This window comes from Meriones unguiculatus, chromosome 10 (genome assembly GCF_030254825.1).
Source record: "Meriones unguiculatus strain TT.TT164.6M chromosome 10, Bangor_MerUng_6.1, whole genome shotgun sequence".
In the NCBI taxonomy this organism is placed as follows: domain Eukaryota; kingdom Metazoa; phylum Chordata; class Mammalia; order Rodentia; family Muridae; genus Meriones; species Meriones unguiculatus.
In genome coordinates, this window is record NC_083358.1 from 37,539,126 (window position 1) to 37,557,900 (window position 18,775).

Here is an 18,775-nt window from a genome sequence, read left to right on the forward strand (position 1 = left end):
AGAATGTCTGTGTTGTAAGATGAGGAAATGAAGGGACAGTAAAATCTGGTCGCTTTTGTCTTTAGGACTGGTGTTTACTTACATGTTTCCTGCCAGTGGAGATTAAGGATATCCTTTCTGGGAAGATCTACTGTGGACACATGTTTTTCTGGTGACAGAACCAGTGGGTGTTAATTTTAGAAAGCATAGAACAGAAAAGCAAAAGAGGGATGAAACTGGAATAGTATTGTTTATGGATTTGAATTCTGGCTCTTTGTTACACCATGACCATTTCCTTCTGTCATTCAAGCCCTTTCAGAATAAAACAAACACACTGAAAGTGCTTAGAATGCTGGCTTCACTTTGATGGAAGAGAACTCTTGGGAAAGAACTCTTTTAAGAGAGACTTGCTACGGAATTGGAGTCTCCGAGGGTTGGTGAACCTGCGGTTTTATTTGAGATACCTTACATTTTTCTGCTTCAGCAGCTGTGGCTGCTTTCTGAGACCCCACATCATTACCTGAACCTCCCGTCATCTTTCTTGAGGCTAGTGTGAGGATCTCTTGCTCAATTTTTGTCAAAAAGCAGCGCTGTGTGTATTTCCACATGACCCCATAAAACACTAGCTTTAGCTTCTCCCCACCAGGAAGTAAACCCCATTGCCTTGATGGGGTTTTTTAAATACACTCTTGTATTTAAAAATTGTTAAAGGGCTAGAGAGATGACAGTTAAGGGTCTTGTTCTTCCAGAGGACCTACATTTGATTCCCAGCACCCTGTTTGAGGCAGCTCACAGCCACCTGTAATTCTGTTGCCAGTGGATCTGATAACTTCCCTTTCCCTTGCAGGCACACACACACATATTCACACACAAAAATAACTTTTCAGACAAAACAAAAACCAGCTCTGTTTGATGTTCAACATTTTCTAACATCTTGCCTAACAGTGAGCACACTGGACTGTGAAGGTTTCATTATCACACTTGTTTCTAAAACCGCTGTAGAGAGGTGACAGTTGAGCTGGGGTAAGGCAATCTCAGCTCTCCGTGCTTTCCTCACGGAAAGAAGAACTTTGACTTCCAATATCTGCCCTCTTACCTCAAGAGGAGTCGTCACCTAGGGAGAACCTTTGTCGAGAACCTCCCTGCTGCACGCCTGTTTGAGGTAGTTTTCTAGCTGTGTGTTTTGATGTCAGCCTGAGCTCTTCATCTTCTTGATACAGTCATTAAAACATCTGAGTCAAGTGTTGGGCAGCCAGCATCATGCCCGGGACATGGTTTATCAGCAAGGGCATATTTTTGGAGTGGAATGTGTCGTAGAATAGAAGGAAATAGCTTATGGCCAGTGCCAGATGGACACCCCTCATGGGATCTGTAACTAATCTCAGGGGCCCCATTAGACAGGGTTTACTTTCAATATTAATTTTGATAGGAAGGCAGCTGCTGTTCTTAAAAGTGTCATGCCTCTAACTGATTTTTATGATGGCCAAGTAATTTTATATTTTGGTTCAAAAGATGACTTTTAACTTTTCTCGCACTTATTAACCAGTACCCATGGGATGTGCAATAATTTTTAGTGTGCCATATATATATATATATATATATATATATATATATATATATAATATTATGGATAGTATATAATATATAATGATCTATAATAGATATATTATATATATCTATTATCTATTATATATCTATTATATATAATATATAATACATTATATATAATATATTATAACAGATAATAGATATATAATTATATAATAGATATATAATATATAATGATATATAATAATGTATACATATAATATTATACCACTACATTATATAACATGTTATATATAACATGAATAATATATAATATAAATATTATATGTAATCTATAGCAAGTATAATATATTATAGATTCTATAAATATATATATATATATATTTCCACTAGTCACAACAAGAATAACTTTTTGTTAGGAATAAGTGGTATTGTGTGCAATTTAGAGGGGAGTTGCTCTACACAGGGACCTACCCTTTTACTTAAGAGCCGGGAGCTTACCTTGGTTTACTTACATGTTTCCTATGCAGGAATCTCCTCCATATGTGCTTCAGTGTAGCCGTAATATAATAGAGATAAATATGTCTGAGGCAGTATTCGTAGTCTTGAGCTCCAATGCAGCGTCACCTGCAGCTTTCTGTAACTGCTCTATGCTTTTTTCATCTGCCATTCTTCGCTTTGGCCACGTTTGCACCAGCGGCTTCCTTCAGGTTGCCTCCATCCAGTCAAGACACTCTTCTGGAATAGGATTGTGTTTTTGCTGATGTGATTTAGAAAGAACTGCTCACAGATTGCTGAGTAGACACATCTTTTGGACTCATGTAAGGAAATTTGAAGGTAATCTTGAATGTATTAGTGTGCAGTGCCTAGGACCCTAAGAAGAAAATGCCTTTTATTTCCAAATACTTCATTTCATGGTTGTTTATACAAAATACTAAAATAAATTTGAGCTGTGTACCAGATTAATACTGGACAACTTGGCAGAATTTCATTATTTGTCTTCAAGATGAAAGCCAATGGCCCTGCTTTGAAGAAATTTTATTTTTATAGTTATGTTTACGATGATTAGGCCCATACTCAAACTGCTTTTTAGAAAGCCCACCTTTAAAAGTAACTGCAAGATTTGGGAATAGTTGATTGAGGGGAATCTGATTGCCCCCTTATGCCCTAAGACCACATCAGAAGTGGCTTTACTGTCTCACATGAGCCGTCCCAACTGAAAGAGTTTAGGCAAACAAACGTCATTGGTCAAGTAGAGATAATGGGGGCTGATCATCAGCCATCTGGTCAAAATTGTCCTTCCAGGATTTGAATCCCTGTAAAACCACAGGAAGATGTGTGGATCTGAGGTGTTCTTGCTGTGTGTACAGAGAGGCTTCTCAGCCATGAGTAAACTCCTGGCCTGCTGTCTCTCTGGCCAAAGTGCTACCTGCTCTTTCCCAGAGTCTGAAAGTTTCTGAGTGTCTTTGTCTTCCTCTCAGTCATGGCTGCGAATTATAGACATTCCTGGAACTGATGCAATCCTGCTGGGATTAAATGATTATACATCATTCCATGTTATATATGCTTTTGAGCTTGTCATTGATGTTTTTTCAGTTAAGAAAGCCTTATATCTTTGGTTTATCAGACATGGGTAAGACCGAAGAATAAACACATTGAGTTACTTAAAATATTACATGAAGGATTTATGGGCTTATTGATTTTCTTAGAAAATATTAGCCTTAGAAGAACATGTCAACTATTTCTATTTCTTGACTTACTCTCATCAGGAAGAAAATAAGAGCCAATGAATATTTGTATACATAAAGCTCATAGCTAACAACCCACTTATCACTACATATTTGAAACCCATTCACCTTGATATCAGTCAATAATCTTATGATAGAGATGTTCAGAGTCAGACGGATACCCACTCTAAGAAAGTGGTGTTCTGACGGTCTACAAGCAATAGGTCTGTTGTACTTATCTTTTTAATACTGTATCTTTCATCTTTTATTTATGCTCACTAGATGGATAGGTCTGGGTCTGGATTGCTGAGGTGATTCGGCAGCATCCTTCCTTCTCACCTTCTAGGTAAAAACACCAGACATGATCATTCTTTCCGGGGAATGTAATTGCCTCTGGTTGAGAGTCCCTAACCTATACATTTGCATGCATGAATTTGTCTATATATCTATTTGTTAATTGTTTAGTTTAGGCAGCTGAACATATGATGGTTATGGAACATCAAATCTTAGACTTTAGAAATCAAAGACAGAAGAACATTAAGAAGCCATCGATGATTTTCTGGCACTCTTACTAAATCATAATTAGAAAGACTGAGTTTAGAGAACAGATGTTTTTCCCATTGCTTAGTAGAATTGAGTTACTGAACTGAAGACATTTTGTAACTAGTCAAAGTTCTTCATTTAAAAACACAGAACTTCTTTTTACTTAGTTTGTTGTTTCTTTTTATAATTTGAAACGTCATTTCCTACAGGAAGTAATGTCTAAGATAAATGCTAAGGGTCCCCAGTGTACGTATGCCTTTAGAGACCTTGGTTTCTTTTTAGAATGCCTCCTGGGTCCTTAATCATTTGATTGCAGGAAAAATGCAAAATCTGACAGCACCTTAGATTTTTATCTTCTATGACTTTTCGTTTCTACTGTGTTTTAAGGCTTTGTTAAATCATAATAGCAGTGGTTCATCTGACTTTGATGTGGACTGACTCATACTAGCCATTTCATGAAAAGGGAAGATAATAAGTCGTTTAGTAACACATCCCTAACCACTCCAGGGCTGTGCCATTATCAGTTGAGGACTTCCTGTGGGTGAGGTTCTGGGGGGCTCAGTCTCTGGCCCCAAGGAGTCCAACAGAGAGACTGACGGTGCAGTAGATTGCTTTAACACAGTGTAGAGTGATGCACCGGTCGCCTTGGAGCCTGGGGAGAAGAGTCCAGTCCAGCCAGGGGTGGGATGGTGTCATGATAGCTGTGGTTTTTTTAAGGACTTGTTTTCTGAGCATCCTTAAAGATGATACTATGTACATCAGTGGAACCCTTTATTGAAAACTAATTTATACTTAAGTGCCCATGGCAGATGACAGCTAAATTGTTATTCTTCATGGTAAGCCAATACTTAGTGTAGGCCGCAACATTTTCTCAGTCTTAAAGTTCTGCTGTTAGAAGTTTCAGTGTAACCTTCACATCTCTTGGGCAAACAGATGGTAAATCTTCCTAGTTCTTGAAGCAACAACAGACCAAGTAGCTCCTTTGTCCTTCAGGACTAGTGGCAAGCTTTGCTGTAATTTCAGTGATCCTCACAAAACCAAATCAGATCATACATGTTTCTTCTGTCCTTTGCTGACACTATGTGATGTCCTTTCATTTGCCAAGGAGATGCACAGAATAGACATTACGAATTTTGTTGTTGTAGATAGGATCTTGCTATGTAGACCAGGCTGGGTTTGAACTCGCAGCCCTCCTGCCTTAGATGCCTGAATGTTGATACAGCTGTAGGTGAGCTACCACGTCTGGCCAGATCTTTCTCTCCATGTTCAGTCTTTCTCTGCCGACAAACATGGACATGTCTCCCGTTATCCACGCTCATGTTGCGGCTCAGCCTTCCACACTAGTACTCGTGTGCAGGCTCCTGTAGCAGGGATTCTGCTGTCATGAATGCTGTGTTTGAGCCTCTTGGCCTGCCCCACCTACCACCGTGACCTGGGCCTCAGCTCAGTAACTTTCCATCCCAGCATGCTCTTACTTCCCAGACAACCTCCCACATACCCCTCACTTCACTCAAATGGTTCCTTTCAAAACCCCCATGGCTTTCCAGAGAAAGTTCTTTCCAGTGTTGTTCTCACCATGGAGAGTTGTATCTGGTTTCCCCATTAGTAGACTCGGGGGCAGAAATCAGAACTTATTTTTAGCACGCTATCTGTTGCTCCTTCTTATATAATGGGCTACTAATAAATATTACATAAAGTACCTCAATGAGACCTTATTTTATCCAGTTACTGCGTTCCTTCATCCTCAGGCTTCTCCCCCTTGGCTCTTTCTGCATGAGGTCATTGGCTGGCGGTTTGGCTTTGTCCTCCTTGCCCTTACACAGTCCATTTCCTCAGACTTCTGTCATTTCTTCTCTAGAAATGAGTAGATTAAAGATAGCACTACAGGGCTCTCCTGATGATGCCCAGCTTGAAATGGCAGCATTGGAATTTGAACTGAGATCTCTCTCTCCAGTTCGCCTGTTTGTTCATTCATTCTACATATACACGGACTACCAGTTGTGGGCCAGACATTATCCCATAGTGAAAAGAAACATCAGAGAGCCAAAGGAAACCCTTGTCACCACAGACTCTTCCTTGGAATGAGAGGGTGAGACAGTAACAAACATGAGTGCAGGACAGTCACTTTGTGATAAGTGACTTTGAATCCAACAACACAGAAGGCAGAGCCATGGAAAGGGTTGTGAAGGTGGGTGTGCAGGGTGTAGATGGCTTCAGTGTTTGATCTGAGTTGAGAACAGAGGGCAGAAACTTGCGGAAAATAAAACAGGGGAGTGGTCTAGGCTGGGAGCAGCTGGTGTCGTGGTTTGGGGAAGGGACCTGGGTTCAGAAGTTGAGGAGTGGGTATCCAAGGCAATGTGCCTGGAGCCTGGTGGCAAGAGCCGCCCTGTGAGAAGGAGTTGTTTAAGAGAAGCTCCAGCAGCTGGAATGTGTAGCGAACTGTTACTCTGGAAAGGAACTTGGATTTTGATCTGGGTACCACAGGGAAGATGTGATTATTTTGGTTTGTGTTTCTGTGTGTGTGTGTGTGTGTGTGTGTGTGTGTGTGTGTGCAAGCATGTGCACACGCAAGTACACTAGTGCATGTGTGGAGACCTGAATTTGATATTGGATTTCTTCCCCAAGTTACAGGGCAGCAGGGTTTCTTGCTAAAGCTGTAAGTCGCCATGCTCGCTAGCAGGGCTGCTCAGCTTGCTCTGGGGATCAGGTGACTTGCATTGACAGCCCCACTTTTTTATGTGCTTCCTGGGGATCAGAACTCACATCCCTTATTTCTGGGCTGAAGTGGCAAGTACTTTCTGGATGAGCCATCTCCTCAGCCTTGCCATTGTAGTTTTTGAGTAGTGAACTCTCCTGTCTGTCATAGGGGCCACAGTCATCAGACTTGATCTGCTTTTGGCCTTTCCACTGGCTACTAGTGTGGTTAAGAAAGATGGTATTTTATGCAATAGCCTGTTGAATTCTCAAAACCTTACAAGGCTGATGGCTTCTTACGTCAGTATTATCCAATGGAAAACTGAAATACATGGAGGGCAGAGGTACCTAGTTGTGTGTAGGTCAGCTGGAATCTTGAACTGACCCCTTTGCTAGTTCAGTGAGTCCAAATACTAGATTTGGACAGCCTCATGGGAAAGTGTTTTCTGTGTTTCTTTCTCCCTGCCATTTGTCTGTGTGCACTGTTGACAGGGGTACCCTTATGCCATCCTTGGATATTTCCTGTTTTGTTTTTGTTTTTCTTTGTATGCTAGGCCTTTGCACATGGTGCAAAGATACCTCCTATTAAGCCACATCCCTAGTGCTTGTGCTCTCTTTCAGAACGGCTTTTGTGTGCCTCAGATCATTGATGTACATATACAAGTGTACTTTTGTAGAGAGATCTCTTCCTCTTCCAGCAGAATCTTTCTTAGACCTCCTCTTTTGAGTACATTTAAAAATACTAAGGCTGACCTTCATGGCCCCTGCCTGCCTTCTCTCTCTCTCTCTCTCTCTCTCTCTCTCTCTCTCTCTCTCTCTCTCTCTCCCCTCACTTCCCTATTTTGATCTTTAAACAAGCCCTGTGCATGATTAGGTCCAAAGCGTTGTCCATCCCACTCACCCCTGCTTGGAGTTCCCTGTCCCCACACCCACTTCCTAAGTCCAAGACTCCTTTTTCTAAGTGACTATTTCGTTCTGACTTTTTCTTTCCCTGACTTTGGTGACTATGAGTTGCTGACTTGTTCCTTATGTTGATGCCTTATTTTTCTTGCCCATCATCTCAACCACATATTGTCCCTGTAAAGCAACAGCCACACCTCTTCCTCATCCTTACAGTTAGGTAATACATTCCCCAAATAAGTCCCACTAACTGGCATCCAGTGAGTACTCAGCTTTGGGGGAAGGAAGGGGAGGCCCATAGGTGGGCTATGCAAGATTGCTCACAGAGTGTTGTGTTGCTCTTGGCATTTTTACAGTAGTGTGCTCAGTGACACTCGTCTCCTATTTTCTATTCTGGAAGTATTGGTGAGTGTTTGTTGGTCAGTCCAACGATTACTCCACTTTGGCACGAAACTCTCTTGATTCTGAAACCTTCATCTCTTTGCTCACACATGCGTGTGTGTGTGTGTTTGTGTATATAATATATATTTTATATTAAACAAGTGTCTTTTTTCCCCTGTCACTGTTAACTTGTCCAGATGGTTGTATGATTCACAAACTCAAATGCATCCAGATCATGAGACTGCAAAGGCCTCTGTGTTTGAGTAGCGTCCATATGTTTAGGTTTTGCTGTTACTTGTGTGGCCACACCACTTGCTAAAACTCTGTCAGCAAAGCTTGCATTCACTTCCTGAAATCGGCCCAGACGTTTCTGACTGTCCTGGTGGTGGGGTTAAAGGAATTAGGTGGGTGGCCTCCTCACAAATCGTGACAAACTCGTGCTCCTGCGCTGAAACTGTATTGAGCCCATAGTGCTCTACATAACAACAACAAATGAAGATGAGACCCCAGCATCACCCTTAGCTCATTCGAGAGCCTTAGAAAAACTCCTTTAAAGCCAGCATGGTGAGGCGTACCTGCTAACCCATTTCAGGAATCTAAGGCAGGAGAGTGGCCAATGTGGGGCGAGCCTATGCTATACATCAGTATCCCTTCTCAAAGCAAAACCCAAAATGTGGGGAGGGAGAGAAAAAAAGGGGGTGTTTCTTTTTCAAGAAAACATTAGTCTAAAATGACCTAGGCAAATATTGGCATGCTGTACACTTCCAGAGGAAACCCTAAAACATTATATTAGAGCCCCACGGCCTGAAGATTTGATAAAGTCAGTCATGGTAGGGTCAGGTAATTTGTGTGCTTGAACAGGCATTACTGTCTGGTCCTTAGCCATACACTTTGAATAACAGGTATTCAGACTAAAGAACATTTCTTTGAAAGAAAGTATTTTAAATTAGAAAAAAAAATAAGAATCAGCCATTAAATTGAGTACCTGAAGCCTGTCCCCTTTGACACCACGTGGTTGGTTGTCTTCTCCCAGCATCCTGCCTATCAGTGCATCTAGTCATAGCACCCTGTGTTTTGCCACCAATAGTACCATCCCCAGCAGCATACACTTCTTCACCTCTGACTCTTTCATATGGATCTTTCCTTTTTAGTGGACATAGTAATTGATCATACTCATAGGCACAGTGTGACATTTCCATCCACCTCGTAATGGTCAGGTCAGGGATGACCCTGGTTGCACCTCTGTCCCGTCATGTGCGCATCATTTCTTTGCATTGGGAACCTTCTGGATACTCTGTCCTGGCTGCTTGGAAATGCTCTGGCTTGTTGCTGTATATGGCTACTGTCCTAGGCTACCGACCGGCCTGTAGCGCCTTTTCCGGAACCGTGTCTCTGGAGTTTAGAGTGTTACTTCTTAGAATGTGTATTCTCCTCTTTCTGCTTTTTGTGCTCATAGATGTTGTATGGGGACAACAGTGACAGTGGGTCCTTCTTGTCCTTTGAATTTCAGGAGTTGATGCTGTGGCTTGAGAGGCTTGGCGAGCACTTTGACTTCTCACCATTGGTTCATTCAGAACAGATCTTTTGAGCATCTACCACTTACCATTCTTCTTGTTAGTAGCCTTCTATGTAACAAATAGACACAACATTCACCTCACTAAATTTATATTCTACCCACAGGAGAAAGATGTTGACTGTACTGTGTGATATTGAAAGTGTTAATGGAAAAAGAAGAGTAGGGAAAAAAAGGATCGAGAGTGTTGACGATGGAGGCAGCACAGGAATGTGTTTGTCATTGAACAAGTGGCATCCAGGGAAGATTCAGGAGGGGATGTATAAGCCATGGGGACATTTGGAGGGACAATGATCCAAATGGAAGAACCAGCCAGTGCAAGGCCCTGAGGTAGGCCTGGGTCTCAGATGTTGTTGGGACAGCAAGGAGACGTCAGGATGAAGTAGCATGAGCAATGGGAGTGTTGGGACAGTGTCAGGAAGGAAGCGTGGATGTCCCGTTTCCTGAGTCAGTGGGAAGTCACTGGAAAGCTTTGCACATGGGTGACAAAGGCCTCCGTGGCAGTGTTATGTATAGTCTGTTTGCAGTTTGGTAGAGTAGGGGTAACCTGCTAAGAGGCTCCTGCAGCCAAAGGGCAATGGGCCTAGGTTCCCCATTGTGTGCCGTTTACTTTGAAGGACCTGGCAACTTTGGGAGGTGGGGTAGGGGAGACCCTTGTGCATGGCTGCTTCCTGAGTCTCCATTGTCTCTGTGTCTCTGGACCATGATAATCTCCTCTGTTCATCATATGTTCCCCTCATGGTCTGAAACCAGGAGCCAAAATAAATCTCTCTTCCCTCAAGTTATTCTGTGAGGCCCCTTAGTTACTGGGACAAGAATATTTACAAACCTACCTTATTGACAGTTGGGAATAATCACCCACACAAAACCCACATTATCATCAAGCCTTGGGTATCTATGTGCACACATAGATGGGAGCTCTGTAGACACAGTGAGAAGAAAATAGAGATAATCAGTATCTGATAAGCACTGAAGGAGAAGCACCCCCATGGAGTCTCCTTTGCTTCCATCATGATCTTCCATCATGGCTGCCAGGCAACTGTGACTTGCTGCTGCTGCTTTCCAGTGGTTCAGGAGTAGATCCTACTGCCTCTCACTGGCCTCAATCAGAATTCAAAATCCAAGGGCTGTACAGTGTCTATGCAGCACACACCACTTTTACCCTGTGCTCAGAGTAAACCATCATGAGGTCCACCTCTGTAGCTTTTCTTTTTCTTTTTCTTTCCAGATTCCTGTTGCGCCCCTAACCTTTTGTGACACTGGAGATGGTCTTTGTGCACCCATCAATCTTTGTTTCTTGGTAGGGTGCTCAGATCTGCCATGGTAGTCATCAGCACTGCCACCATTTGTCATGTCAGCATTGTTACCCTGTGGGCTTTTGAGCCTCAGTAGGGTTGCAGCTTGATACCCATCAGTCATTTTTCCAGGGTATGTTTATCAGAGCCGTCAAGAGTGAGTGGACTTTACCTGCCGCCTCCTCCATCACATGGCCAGGCCTGGCGCACTTGCTTTGTAATGGCATAGTTTGGTTATGTACATAACTTGACAGGTATCTGGGTGAGGCACCAACTTGGATGGTGTCCGCTAACAAATTTATGGGGAAAGAGAAGAATTTGGAGGAACATCTCTTTTTTTTTTTTTTTTAACAAATTCGTGCCACTTAGCTGTTTGAGATTGTATTGTTAATGATGCTCTATTAGAAGTCTATGCACTTCTTCACATGAGTGTTAAAACAATTTCAGCAGAGATGATGCTGTGGACTGGCCTAACGCAAGTATCTGCCTTGTGCTTCCAGATGGGGTTTTGTCTCTGCTTTTCTTTATCCCAAGCCTGTTGCTAGCTGAGCCAGACTTTCCAATCTGCATTATTTTACTGTGATACTTCACATGGCCACATGGGCCATGGACATGATGTTCTTTGATGCATTTCTACGAAATCATTTTTAATTGCTGTCCTTCATAAATTGTGTTTGCCGAAGCCATAATTAGTCATCATTCAGCAAAAGCAAATCCACCTCCAAGTACAGTAGGGTGTTCTTTTGTGAAGCTGTTAAGAGACAGGAACTCCTCCTCTAGACTAATTTGCTTCTCCTTTACAGTCCTGTCTTTGGTGGTGGGTAGCAGCTATTGGAGTTTTTATCAGTGTGGATGAGGACCTGTTGCCAGTGTGCTCCTATGAAGGTTAAAAGTCCCACACGTGTGCTCATTAAGATGTTTTCATGTGTCCCTCACAGCAGTAAGTGCTCTCCTCATTCATCTTACTGGTTTAAAATATTTTGCTGTGAGTCTTGAGAAGTCATAAAGACCTTTATAAGACCGAGTAGGGGGATCTTTGGAGGTTATCAACTCAATAATTTAGAGTTAGGTGGTGACGTGGGATGGAAAAGTTAGAAACCCTTAGCTGATTTTTTAAAAAATGTATAGGTTTTGCTACAGTGTAGATAGGATTAGCTTTTGCATGAGTGATTCAGGAGAAGAGGAGGAGAAGAAAAAGGAGGAGTATCATCAATGTCTTTTCAATAAGGCTTCCCAAAGTTTAGTTATTGTGAGGTAAACAAAAGAAAGATCTACATGTTGTTTTTCTTTCTTGGGAACCTCATTTATGTCACCATTGTGTCCCCAAGCCTAGCACAGTGCCTTAAACAGGTGGGCTGTAGTTGTTTGTAGACTGAACAGACTGAAAGTTCACAGAGCCTTGAGGTTCATAGAAAGCATTGAGGCTCACCAAGAACCGTTTCCCTGTTAACACTGGATGTGGAGCCGTTTCCCCGAGGATCATTGTAATAGACCTGGGAACTTTAGAATACCCTCTGGGAAATTCATAATAGAGATAACAATAAAGTTTAAAATTTGAACTGATCACCAGTGAAAGAGGAGATTGTATATGGGTCTTGGCATGTGAGGGATGCAGAATGAGGCTGGGGGGTGCCAGGTATGCATGCTCAAATCCTCTGGGGCAGGTGACATGACCCCCGGAATCCTCGGTCTGCTGATCAGATAATTTTCTTGTTAGCTTTTGGGAAAATGGATTGCTCTTAGTCCCACTTTGGGAAATGAAATGAAAAAAATATTTACAGAAGGCTTCCATGGCCACCACTCATTATTAATTATCATTAAAATATTTGACAGATGACCTAGGGTGACAGGGGTGAATATGGGTCACCTAAGTTTGTGGGAGATCAGTCTTTCATTCTTTCAACAAATATTGGGCTGTTTCTAACATGCCAGGCATGGTTAGCCCAGTGAATGGCAGTGCCCTGGGTGGTGGGGAGCCCAGTCCAGGCCCTTTCTTCCTGGTCCTGGAGGGGGTATGTTGCATGTTTTTTCCAATGTCACCGCCTCCTAGAACTCAAACTAAATTTAATTGTACACAACTCAAAGTTAATTGTTCTTAGATCATTATATTATATCATTATATTACCCCAAAGGAGTGTTTTTCCTCTCAGAGTCCGATCTGTTCTTAAACATCAAACAAGTGAAGCAGGACTCATAGGCCACACTTTAACATGAAATAAATGAGGGAGGGGGACGGGGAGCACGGTGGCACTCTCCTGGAGGCTGAGTACTCTAGAGAAGGAGATAGGAGGATGAAAAATCTGTTCTCAGAGCAGCCTGAGCTCTGAAGCAAGACTATGTCTCAAACAAATAAGCAAACCCAGACAAATTTTAGAAGAAATAAAAAATGAAGTAGCACTGGGAGCAAGAAAGTAGCCAGGGGCAAAATGCCACTCCTTTCATTCTGGCTACTGGATTGGCTGGGTTTAGCAGGTAAGGAATCCACAGCACCCAATGAAATGTGGGGTTCTCTTCTGCGATAGAGGTTAAACAACCCCCTGCCCCTCGCCAACATACTCTACACCAGGTAGAAGGGAAACCCTTGCTTCTACTTGAAATGATTTATAACTGCTCCCTGCTGATCACCAAGTGCTTCCAAATTAAAAGCCATTAATTAAGGCCTTATGCAGATACAAGAGATATGCAAGGAGTGTTCTGTCCGCTCCAGCTCCCCCCTCCAGGTGAGAGCTTTTTCAAATTATGTGGACCGCTGGAGCCACCTGCTTGACTAAACGCAGTTCGGCCCTCGCGCAGCTCATCAGCACCGTGGCGGTGCCAGCGTTGTTACTGATTTTTCTCATTTCTCCAGGGCAAATACTAATTAATGGATACAATTCACAGCTGATTAGCTGTAGTTTCTTCAGTAATTACATTCGCATACTAACTGTTCTGAAGAGGATTTCTAACCCAGTTCTTATTTCACTCTGAGCTTAATTTGTTTTTTTTTTTTTTTTTGAATTGTTTAGGCCTTTAGTTTAATAGCCATCTTATTTTCCTTTGTTGTTCTAGGTGCTATTAGATAATAAGTGAGTTTAATCTTAAAAAAATACTCTCTGATAATGAGCTCTTTGCCTTAAATGGATTTCTAATTCCCCAACAAAGCCGACATTTAAATAATGTTAAAGTTGTGATACTGGCTGTCAGGCATTTGGGGGTGGGTGTTCAGGATTGAAACATGGCATATATAGATTCAGATATGGGTCATATTTGATTGTAGGCCTGAGCATTTCCTGGAGAAAAGAAAGGGTGGCAGAAGCCTGTGGGGTTTTGTTCTGACATATTTTTAACACTGAAAAAAAATGGAGAAGTGTGTGAGCATGCGGCATGTGTGTGTGTGTGTGTGTGTGTGTGTGTGTGTGTGTGTGTGTGTTGACATGGCCTGAGGTGGTTGATTTGCCTCTGTAGACCTTAGCAGCTATCTGGAGCCAATAGAGTTTCCCCTGTAAATCTCTCGTAGCTCTTGGATCCCTGACAAAACATGCAGCGTGTCCATCCAGGTTCCTACAGGTTGAGGGTTGGACTGAGAGCCCCCAAGAAATAAGTGGTGTTGAGAGGAGGGTTACATGGGTTTTCCGTATCCGCGTGTCTGTTCTCTACTCGCTCCTGTATCCATCTACATGTGTGTCAGAGTATCTGTGTACCTATTTCTAACACTGTCCATCTGCTCCCCCATCCACCCACCCATCCGGCTAGCCATTCATTGATCTACCTGTTTATCTCTTGGGAAAATTATACCTTTTACTTTAATGTAATTACTAGCTTTAATATATATTAGAAAATGTCTACATACACTTCACCCCTTGGAGACCACACCTGTGCTTCTTTTGATGCATTAAAGGAAATGAATAGAGTACTTTAGGCAAGAACATTCTCTTAACATTTAAACATCATGAAAAATCACACAGCTCCAGGTAATTACGCCCACAGAGCTTTCCCATATTGCTAGACTGATAGCAGAACGTTGAAAGCCACAAAATGTGCCTGCCTAGACCATTTGAACCTGAAAATACATTTCTGCCCAAATCCAAGCCTTACATTTTGATAACAGGTCCCTAGAAGTAAAGAGCTTACATCTGAAATGCTGATACAGTCTTATTTGTGTTGATATGAATGGGCCATTGTGTTAGGGAATGAAATAAAACTTGCTGTGTTCATAGGATCCTGCTTATTTTCTAAACCTCTTTGCACTTAATGTTACATGGAGAGATTAAATAGCACAGTTTTCAGCAGCTGTGATGGAGCTAGATATGGTGGTAAGCTCCGCGTGGAGACTTTAGAAATATTCTTTAGTCTTATTTATTTATATTCATGCCACACCCCATTCACCAGAAAATAGATTTTGAGTCTTGGAAATTGAATTGTATTTCCTTTAATTCACATTTTTAACCTATCCACACGTGTGACACCTGTTCTTGAAAAGTAAAGTATGAAATCCCAGCATGCTTTAAAAGATATCCAAGTGGTTTTCTTGGGGACTCCTTTTCTTCCAACCTCTGATGAATGCCAATTTAATAAACAGCACACTAGTGACCGGACAGCCAAATGGTTGTAATTGTCTCCTTTCACTATCAGTTATGGGGAGAAACAGAACTATTTTCTAGAATTATTGTCAGTATAACTCTGTGCTCTAGTTGCAGAAGGAACTCTTCACAATAAGTACAGTTTCACATTTCCAGTTTGGCCCGTGAACCCCACCACACTGGCCTTCTTTCCCAGTGACTTCTGAGTATTAAATGAACAATTGCAGGTTTTTACTTTACTTCCCATTAACATAAATCAATGTTGTTGTTGTTTTTTTTTTTCAGTTTGGAAATAATAACTACATGAACATGGCTGAGGCAAACAACGCCTTCTTTGCTGCCAGTGAGGTGGGTGTCTGCCTTACCGTGTCTGCTCGTGTTTTGTGTGTTGTATAGATAATTTAATAGGCTTGAAGGGAAAGGCAAGGTATCGAATTTCTCTCCTGTGGCACAAGGTAACAACTTTGGAGGAAAATGAGAAAAGCCTATTGGAAAAGAAAATAACCTGACAAGACTTTATCACTGTCCACAGGCTGTTGTTAACATTGGAAACTTAAGTGAATCTCTTGGTGGAAAAAAGTACACACACACACACACACACACACACACACACACACAAAGAGAGAGAGAGAGAGAGCTGTATGTCTAAGCAGATGACTGGGTATTTGAAAACTTTAATAGGAAGTATTTTGCTTCCTAATTCTCTGTGGTAAACATCCTTGACTGTCATGGCTTAGGGCACTATGGCCGACAGTCTTATGGTTTCTAGAGTTATGTGCAATGGGTATTTTGTTGTTAGAACCCCACCACCTAGCACAATGTCCACAATAGTAGAAGTCCAGTGAGAAATTATTGAGTGTCTGAGTCAGTGAATAACTACCAAGATAGGATTGTAGCCGGGAATCCTGGGTGATGCGCTCAGCTTGCAGTGCCTTGTTTTCTCCTGCTTTGCGCTAGTTTGTAGGTATACATGGGATAAGCATTGTCTTCTGGCTGTTTCTACTTTATTTCTTACTTGTCACTTCCCACCTTTGTCTGGTCCTGTTGGCATGCTTACTGGGGGAGGGGGGGAAGGAAAATGGAAAGAAAAGCATCTCAAGATACTTGATTAGATCAATAAAACGTTTTCCTAAAAGGGTAAATTGTGTGAGAGTTAACATTTTCAAACAAGAACAAACAGAAGTATGAAATCAGTCCAAATGGAACAGTTCCTCTGTGGCTTGGGCAATAAAAAGTCTTCATTTTCCAAATACATTCAGATATAGGAGAGTGAACCAGCTTGACCCCAGAGATTGAAAATAGTAATGGCTTTGCAAATGATCTTGGTACAGGGGAGCAAGTGATATGAAAGAAATTAATGTGTAAAAATTATTATCGTAAGTGGAGACTTGAGAAGTAAGGGTTTTCATAGATTAATTATTTTCCATTGACCATCTTTGCAACCAGAAGACAGCTTAGAATATGGTTTGGCACTGGCTGCTGTGCTGTTTGGGATAATGAACACAAACTCCATCTGTATGAACAACATGATGTTTCATTCTGTGGGATTTTTTTTTTCCTCTACATTTGAATCAAACATTGATGAAAGCTGTGCTGCCAGCAGCTGTTCAGAAACAATTTAATTCCAGCTGTGATAATTCACCGTGTCAGACGTCGGCTGTTATATGTTGATACAACAGTTCTCCAGATTTGCATTCTTATCAAAAGGAACAAATGTTTTGAACATTTCAGTACAGATGGTGTTTAGCCATGCACACACCACTTTAACATGTTCAAGGTAAACGCTGAAAAGTCAGTATCTATAAAAATTGATCATATAAACTCTAAATGACTCATCTGACCTAGTGTCCATGTCCTTCATTGTTGATGGGATTTGTGGTGACTTTTATTCTCTCAGAAAACAATGTTTTGGATCTGAGGTACTTATATTGTATTTGATGTTGAACCTCTCTCTTTTCTCTGTGCAAGAATCCATATGTAGTATTTTACCTCTCCTAAAAGGTAGTTAAGATTTTAGCATCTCCTTGGTTACATATTACAATGTCATTTCATTGCATTGTTTTATTAGATCAATGTAGACATATATTGCTTCTAACTTAAAATTAATGTGTCTTTTAAAGAAATTATGCCACGGGGACGTATTATATATAACGTGTCTCTCTCTATTTCTTAACAAAAATAAAAATTGAAACCCTCTTTAATTTTGACTGCCTGGCCTGAGGTGTGCTTTATACTGGGGTTTAAAATCTTACACACTGACTTCACTGTGCATCTTCCCGTGATTGAAAAACAAAGCCAGAGTCAACGCTAATGTGCCACATTATGGCCCTCATCTAATTTCCCAATCACTGCATTAAAAGTAAATTTATCGGTTTTTTTTTAACACATTAATGAGTGCAAACTAATTCAGGAAGACTTTAGGTTGGCGTGCTGTTAAGCCCACATTGTGCCTGAAACCAGTTTCCTTCACATGGACAATGTCCTGCGAATAACACTACAGGGACCAGGGTACTCTAAGTTTGAAATTCACACATTAGCGTTATGTTTTCTATCTGTGTCATGATTACTCTGACCATTTTTAAAGTACTTTAAATATTTATTGAAATAATATTTCAAGTGTTAATTACAGTGGTAATGAAAACAGCCAAATGCCACATATCAAGAATGAGTGTTTATCCGTATTGTTAATGTGATATGTTAGATTTCATTAAGCAGTAATGGGGTAGCAAATGAGTCACAAATTACAGTTGCATCTGTTACTAGACCACATTAGTGCCAAGATAACAGTGAACGCAGCCATAGGGTTACGTTCATTAGCCAACCGTGTTTGTGGCCAATTCATCCCTTTGTTGCTAGAAAACTCAGGGTACCACAGTAAGAGAATGACATTGGGAAAAGGGGGGGGGGCATCATTGCAAAAATGCCCATGTCAGAATATCAAACGCTTTGTTCTGGCTCTCAAATGTTTTATTAGGTTTCAACTTTTCTTTTCTTTCTTTTTTTCAACATTTATTGAGTCTACCAAGGCCCTCAAGGTGGCCACTTGCTCTTTCATAGATTCTGTAGTTCATGAGCTTTTTTTTTTTTTTCTGGTGAGTTGCAAATAATACTTGTCAGGTTCTGTGTGCAGGAAATGCTCTTTGTGAGAACTACCCCCTCCCCCTGTTGAGTCTGTTTCTCTTTCCTTTCAGGTGGTTAGTATATAGCATCATAATTGAGAGTTTGAAGAATGGTGATTTTCAGCTCTTAATTAGGTCTCTTTATCAATAATAGCAGACTCCAATTACCCCATGCCAGTTCACTCTTTCAAATACTATTAATAATAAATGAACTACATCTGTGACCCTCTTAGCTAGGAATAAAAAAAAAAAAAAGAATCAGAGTGGCCTCTTAAATCCTGTGCCTCACCAAAAAGTAGGTGCATAGATGTATATAAAATAGTGGTAGTAGTAATAGTAAAAATCTTGGATCTTGGTGACTCTTCTCTCTTCACATAACCCACATGGTGAGAGAAAGATGCTTCGTGTAATTGAGATGCAAAGCAGCCCTGATATTCTTCAAAGACCCCACTTTAAA

General features: G+C 41.3%; 1 protein-coding gene across 2 annotated transcripts in view; it reads left to right on the top strand.

Moving 5' to 3' along the window:
- Positions 1-18,775, top strand: part of Tox3 (TOX high mobility group box family member 3) — a 99,158-nt gene that overhangs the window by 55,674 nt on the left and 24,709 nt on the right. For both annotated transcript variants that reach the window (XM_060392246.1, XM_060392247.1), the window contains exon 2: positions 15,485-15,547. In XM_060392246.1, the coding sequence (XP_060248229.1) occupies positions 15,485-15,547 (63 nt within the window). The remainder of the gene's footprint in view (positions 1-15,484; positions 15,548-18,775) is intronic.